This window comes from Sparus aurata, chromosome 21 (genome assembly GCF_900880675.1).
Source record: "Sparus aurata chromosome 21, fSpaAur1.1, whole genome shotgun sequence".
Classification (NCBI taxonomy): Eukaryota; Metazoa; Chordata; class Actinopteri; order Spariformes; family Sparidae; genus Sparus; species Sparus aurata.
The window spans coordinates 34,482,375-34,489,753 of NC_044207.1; the positions used below are offsets into that span (position 1 = coordinate 34,482,375).

The following is a 7,379-nucleotide window of genomic DNA, read 5'->3' on the forward strand; positions in this document are numbered from 1 at the left end:
CGTCCCTCTCATGTCGGTGAGATTTGTTTTTGCCTCAAATGTTTCTAAAATAACTCCGAACATGAAGCTGAAGATGTTTCATTTAACTGTTAAGTGTTGAGGTAATTTCGCTTGAACATAATCCTTTAATTACATCCAATTAAATCAGCCACGGACTTTTGCTCGTGCACCAAACTCCACTGTGATTTTGGTCGTTTTCTCTGCTGTGTTTATTACATGAATAAATGCACAGGTATTTAAATGTTGGTCACTTTCTCAAAACAAGTCGGTAGTTTCGGTAAAATCGGCATGAAACTTTTTTGAAATGTATGTATTCTTTAGAACGGCATGAAAGCTGGTTAGCTAATGTTTGCTGGTCAGTTTGAGTGAGTGGTGATGCTATGTTAGCTAGTTGACTTTAAAGTTGTTGTAGATGCACTGCACGGTTTGAAAACACGTTAGCAGCGGCTCGGCTGCCTTTATTAACAGTAAGGACACATTAAACTGGGTACTGACACTATAACAAGCTTATAAAGACGTCTGAGTCATTTAATCGTCGTGTTTTTACAGACAGGTTTGCATGTTAGCTAACGTGTGTGTCTGTTGGAGTGTTAGCATGACGCCATTATCATGCTGTGTAATGTTAGCTTGTTGATACTAGCATCGTTACAGCTGAATATCAGAGTACAGCACAGTTAGCTAACAGGCTCTATGTGTTGTGTTAATGTCTCAGTATGTTAGTATGTCAGCATCTATTAGGTCATTCTGAGCAGCTAAAGTAGTTTATACACACAATATGCAGCCTCATTGTAGCTGCACAGAATGGATTCAGTGTGTTTGTCTCAGTTCTGGTTTAATGTGAAAATCAGTGCAATGACTCACTGTTCGTCAAAAAATAGAATTTAAAATCATATTACTTGTGTAAATACACACAAAACCTCCACAATACCACACAAAACCTCCACAAATACTCACAAAACCTCCACAATACCACACAAAACCTCCACAAATACTCACAAAACCTCCACAATACCACACAAAACCTCCACAATACCACACAAAACCTCCACAAATACTCACAAAACCTCCACAATACCACACAAAACCTCCACAAATACTCACAAAACCTCCACAAATACTCACAAAACCTCCACATAGACTCAAAATCTCCACAAATACACAAACCCTCCACAATGACACAAAAACCCTCCACAATGACGCACAAAATAACCATAAACTCCACAAATTCACAAAAAAATTCAATAAACATTCACAAAACCTCCACAAATACTCACAAAACCTCTACAACCTCCACAAATTCACAAAAACACAAAAAAAACCTGCACAAAGAGGCGTGAAACTACCACTGCTCTTCTTTCTCATCTTGCAGGTGACGGACGGCTGAAAGGACGAATCACCGGCCCAGGACAGGAAGGCTCTGCAGCGGGTGATCCATCCATCCACAGAGCATCAGTGACAGAGGAGAGGTGAGGTGTCTGCTCAGAGCTCAAAGAATACTGAACAGACTAACAGAACCAGAAGGAACCGCTGACGTAGCTTCTGTCCTCAGGCTGTGAGACTCCTGAACATCCTCAACAACATAGACTGCTTTGGTTTCTGTCGGTCTGTGATGAAGCAATAAATGAGTCAAACTGATTCTACAAGCCTGGTGTTGCCAAATGTTTCTGTCAGATCAGTAGGAAATGATGTGCTGCTCAAACAGACTCACACTCTCGGCTGTGTAGACTTCAGACACAAGAGCTCCACCGACCATCAGAAGCTCCGTGTTAAATTACAAACTTAATGTCTGCAGGAGAACAAACAGAACTGTTTTTTTTTTTAACTCGCTGTCGTTCCGCCATCGTTCCAGATCCACATCAGCTCATTCAGAATCTCCTGTCGCTCACAATGGAACATTTTGGCAATAAGAGTTTTGGTGTTTTTAATACGAGCAGGACGTTTTTTCTTTAATTAAGCAAACTCACAAACATTCTTTCATTTATCAAGGCAGAAACTCCTCTCAAATATTAATGTTGCCATCTTTGTTTTTAGTAAGTATTTTGTAGTTAATGAGTACGACTGAGGGTCCACAAGTGTCAAGGAAAATAGTAATAAAGCATTTAACTAATTGTACAATAAATATGGGCATTAATAAAATAAAATATTAGTCTAAAATAGACTAAATTACAACGTTTTCAATATTATAATAAATGTATCATTATTTAATATTTTAATGTGTAATAAAATGAGGAATTATAAATGAAAATATTAATCCATCGCTAAACAGTTCAAATTAAAAAGGGATTTACAGTTTAAAATATTATTTTTCTAATTGCAGAAGACAAATTGCTGGATTCACAATCTGAATTAAGAATACAGACTTTATTATTTGATGTATATTTATGTAAAGCAGTTAGAATCACCTCATGTCTGAATGGTGCTACTGTACATCAGTAAACTTGCATCAGGTGAAGTTTTATTTATTTGAAGATATTTAACCCTCAGAATCCCAAGCAGTTTCTGCCCGTTTTTTGCTTCTGTCACATTTTTACTCACTGTGGTCTCATTTTGTGCAGCACCTCTATAGATTCAGGACAACGATGGCTAAAGCCAGATGTAACTCATCAATATCTCCTGAGCAGTATAACATCATCAGAATGCAATAAATCATTCAATAAAGAAAAACGAACATTGACATTTTCTAAATATGTATTTTCAAAACAATGAAGAACTGTGAATACCTATGTACAACATACTTCAAGGTGCACACAAGTCTTCAGATACAAAAACAATTGGTGAACTATTTATATTATTACAGGCTATAAATACGCATTTACTCTTTACAAACAATACTGTCACAACTATTTACACAATTTACAGTCTACATTGCAGAGGCATCATGCCAATCTGCAAAGCAGTTTCTGTCAATAATAAGACAGAGTGCCACACCACAATTTCTGCACCTCCATGCAGTCTTTTTTTTTTTTACAGAGGACAAGAGAGTTGTTAAATTTGACCTGAAACAACTTTTGTAAGGCACTGAGAGCAGGCATATAGAGCCTGCTCGTTGGTGCTGAGCGGCTCTGAGCAGAAATGTTATGCCTGCAAGACAATGTGATGGGACGTAAAATTCAAAGAATTTTTGAAGCGTGTATACTTAGCGTATGTCCGTCATTCAGGGCTTCCCGGAAGCAGTAAGAAGCGTTGAATTATTTATTTTTTTACAAAATTTAGATAGAGTAAACGGTTTATTTTCTGCAAATTTTCAAAGAAGACATGGCAATCAAAGCGAGGTTGATGAAATTTCATGAAATTCTACCGTCTTCTCCGGCCTGTTTAGACATGTTGCGCATGTTATGGAGCCAGAACGGTGACTTTAAAATTTGGCATCCAAAAAAAAAATTGGCATTGAAAACAAAACCAGTACTGAAAAAAGAAACATTGTCATTGAAACATTTGTATTGAAAACAGTTGTATTGGCATTGAAACAAGTATTGGCACTGAAAAAAGAAAGTAATTCAAATAATTCAAATCCGAAAATCTTATCATTTTATTTTATTTGGATTTTTTTGTATTTTTCAATGACAATCTTCAGATTTTTTCTTCATGTCACTTTTTTTTCAGTGACAGATTTTTTTTACAATGTCAGTTTTTTTTCAGTGTCACTGATTTTCAGTTTCAACTTTCTGTCACTGTTTTGGCGTCGAGAGGGCGGGGCCTGAGGGGAGGGGCAAGTAGAGCTTGGTTTGCATATCATTTGAGAAGGTAACGGCAGCAGCCTGCGGGAAGGCGGGGCTGGACGGTCCAGCCATAAGACAAAAACACATTTATTAAATCAGATTATAGTAGATTTTACAGAGCAGAGTGATGTGAGACTCCTGCAGTGTTCTCATGCACATGGTTACAGACTCCTATATCATTGTTTATAATGAAATTATATAATCCTGTAAGAAATCCCCTTTTTGCTGGATGTGTCTAATCTGATTACATCTTCTTTCATTCTGTTACGATCAGAATATATATTTATATATGTATGTTATTATATGTCATGTCTCAGTATTTATGTCCTGACTCTTAGCTTTATATATATTTATTTCTACCACATACTTTTATTTACTTAGTTTATTATTTTATTTGTCATTTATCCACCAGCCCTTTTTAAAAAATAAAATTATTGTTGTCTATTTTATTTTATTGTTTTTGTTAATTTGATTTGCTCTGTGAAGCACTTTGGGATGCATTCATGTATGAAAGGGGATAAATAAATAAATAAATATAATTGAAGTTAGTTGTGGTTCTCACTTCTTCTACTCTCCGTCGCTTTCGTCTGACGTCATGATGTGGCGCGGCTCGATGACGTCTCTTCACCAGCAAATATGGCGAAGAGACAACGTGGGAAAACGGCCTCGTCTTCAAAGACGGCGGACATGGAAGAACAGACAGAACATTTCAGTTTAATGTTGGCGTCCAGTGACGATGAGGCGCCCGAAGAGGTGACGTTTGAGGACTCGAAGACTGAGGCGCTGCGGAGCATGAAACAGGCGCTGGACACGGCCAGAAGGTAGCTAACGGCTAGTTCTGCCTCGTTACGCCAGACTCCACTCAAAACAATCCGCATTCAGGAGTTATCGTGCTAATACGCAGCATAAATACACCATAGCGAGGTATATGTCACACATTCAGGTTTGTTTGGCAACACTTTTCATATCGGCGTGCAAATATGACAAATAAGTGGTTCACAAGTTATTACCTCGCCCACAATGTTAGCCTGGAGACGACAGAAGAGGTAATGGATTCTTGTAATAAGGCAGTTTTTGTACTCTCTGACTGCCGATATGAAAAGTGACTCCCAACAATTCCGAATCTGTATGTCTTCAAAATTTGAAGCGTTTACCATTACATATAAGAAGGATACACTGTATATAATTAATAAAACTTAAATGGAGCTTGGTGTGACGATTTGCCCGCTGTCTGCTGCTGCAAAGAGCAGTTTGACATTAAATCAGGGTTGCAGCCATCTGATGTTAAAGTTTGACACAGTCTCCTGTCTGCAGGGAAAAGGAGCTGCTGAAGGAGAAGAGGAGGAAGAGACAGGAGTTATTCCAGGAACAGAAGGTCGGTGTGTGTTTAGTCCACCTCATGACAACATGTGCCTGCTCCAGTGTCATAAATCAGCCTCCTGTGGAGTTGAGCTGCGATGATTGGTCGATTAATTAACCGCTAGACAAATTATTGCAAGTAAAGACAATGTCATTTGCTCCTCTGACATCTTAAATGTGGAGATTTTCTGCTCTTTTTTGTCATGTTATAGACCAAACAGTAAACAAAGTAATCCATGTGGTTCAAGATAAAGCAGCTCACTTCATTTCCCACAGAAAAGAAAACTCTTACCGGCTGACGTGTTGGAGGAAATCGACTCGTCTCCTCCAAAGTAAGTTCTCTGGTCTGACTCATCCTGCAGCTCTTTCACATCGTCCTGCTTCCATCTCTGATGAGTGAACACTTACATCTGTTTTATGTTCCAGGAAACAGAAACAGTCCGACGATGAAGGTAAAAGAACCTTTTTGTCAGATTCGGTGGTTTAAAGCAGCCGAGGAATCTTCAGTATGACTCATGTTTCCTCCCAACCTGTCCTCACACAGCTGAAGAGGAGCAGCAGCAGGAGGAAGAGGAGCAGCAGCAGCAGGAGGAAGGAGAGGACGGGAGCCAGAAGAAGAAGAAGATAAAAAAGAAGAAGAAGAAGGGGAAGCCAGCATCTGCCAGAAAGTACGTAAATATACTTTTCCACAACTGAACACTCTTTGGAGCCAAAAGGACGTAAAGTGTGCTTAATATTTCTTTAAGTTGATGTTAAAATACCATGAAGTATAATGTCATCCACATGTTGATGAAGTTCAAATATTAAAGGAAAAGGAGAAGGTAGATTAAATTAAGTATAACTGGTTCCTTTCTGTGTGTCAGTTTGAAGGGAAGCTACACGGTGACGACGGTGAAGGAGCGCAGGAAGTCGTCCTTCCAGCAGCAGCTGGCCGAGGATTTCATCCAGTCCAGGCTGTACGGACCCGGAAGCTGCCGGACCACGAGTGAGAACAGATTCACTGTTACACTATTGTTCAAACCGTTTAGAGCAGCTTTATCCTCATTGTTGTTCTGTGAAAAGATGTAAAGAACTTGCAGGCTACACTCTGTGGCAGAAGTCTGTAAAGACGATGATCTGTCTCAATTTGAGCTTTGCTACAGTGACGTCCCTTCTCGTCCCGCTGAGACGTCCGCTCTCCTGAGACTCTTTCTGCGGAGACGACGGGCACATTCACAGCTTCCTGTTTGACCGTCAGTCCGTCTTCTGACTGAACAGTTTTACTCTCTAACGATCGTCTGCTTTCAGGTAACGAGATGCTCTCACTCGAGAACAAGAAGGGCAGAAATAAGAGCGCAGCTGTGCAGTTTGTCAAGAACAACTGGGGTGAGTTCAGGAAGATAAACTAAGATTCCTTTTAACCGTGAACATTAAACTTGGTTGTTCACTGGGTACATTTTCCCTGTAGTTTGGCTTCTTTTCACATAAAAAAAAGCTTAGTGAACCAAAGTGCCAAACCATGTAAATTGTGGACCCACAAAATAAGTTTGAACCTGAAAACGGGCCATCACATGTTCATTAGGAGTTACCAAGTATCGGGTCTGATATCCTCTCATCTCTTCTGTCTGATGCTTCAGCCACTAAACAAAAAGCCAAAGCAGAGAAGCTGAAGAAAAGATGGATCCACAAGCAACAGATTCCCTCCTGCTGACCGCCTGTCAACCCGGCCGAGCAGAACGGACTTCACTTCTTCTTCTGCGCCCTGAATTTAAACGGACACTCAGCATGAAGACTCCATGCTCGCTCTATAGCTGGGAAACGTTGGACAGTGAATCCCACTGATGTGGACACAACCTGGATCCTTGATGCACATGATAGAACCTGACAGGACGGTGTCGGTGCAGCAGAGTGACGGACTGTGATGAGTTTAAAAGTCCTTTTTTCGTTTGTTTAACAAGTTTTTGTTCATTTTGTTTATGAAACAGGACTTTTCCGCTTGTGTTTATTAAAGAGCTGTTAAAGATGTTCATAACTTTAAGTTCAACAAGTTCATTGCTGAGATGTGAGACTCAGATGAGCTGCTCTGTTTTCTGTTCGATGACTGTATTAAAGTCTTTGTATATTTTTGAAAACACAAGTTTGTCTACACACGCCTGAAAGCTTTGTTACTGAAATGGTTCAGCTTCTACATCAGTGCGACTGTTTTTACAACTATTATAAAATGTATAGCTACATTTTCTTAGGATGGATTCAGCAGTGACACAAGATGAGCACCGACTTCAGCCTGAATGTTCCTTCTTAAAATGTATTTCACAGCTTTAA

At 39.5% G+C, this 7,379-nt stretch overlaps 1 protein-coding gene across 1 annotated transcript; it reads left to right on the forward strand.

The window, feature by feature from the left end:
- The first annotated feature begins 4,308 nt into the window (after positions 1-4,308).
- nol7 (nucleolar protein 7) lies at positions 4,309-7,194 on the forward strand. The gene is made up of 8 exons (XM_030403900.1): positions 4,309-4,540; positions 5,034-5,094; positions 5,355-5,410; positions 5,505-5,530; positions 5,623-5,746; positions 5,942-6,063; positions 6,366-6,443; positions 6,695-7,194. The coding sequence occupies exons 1-8, from the start codon at positions 4,356-4,358 to the stop codon at positions 6,766-6,768; spliced, it is 726 nt and encodes a 241-aa protein (XP_030259760.1). The 5' UTR covers positions 4,309-4,355; the 3' UTR covers positions 6,769-7,194.
- The last annotated feature ends 185 nt before the right edge of the window (positions 7,195-7,379 follow it).

Coding starts and splice junctions, on each gene's coding strand:
- nol7 (XM_030403900.1), top strand. CDS start 4,356: ATGGCGAAGAGACAACGTGGGAAAACGGCCTCGTCTTCAAAGACGGCG. Junction 4,541..5,033: donor GCGCTGGACACGGCCAGAAG/GTAGCTAACGGC, acceptor TCCTGTCTGCAG/GGAAAAGGAGCTGCTGAAGG. Junction 5,747..5,941: donor AAGCCAGCATCTGCCAGAAA/GTACGTAAATAT, acceptor TCTGTGTGTCAG/TTTGAAGGGAAGCTACACGG.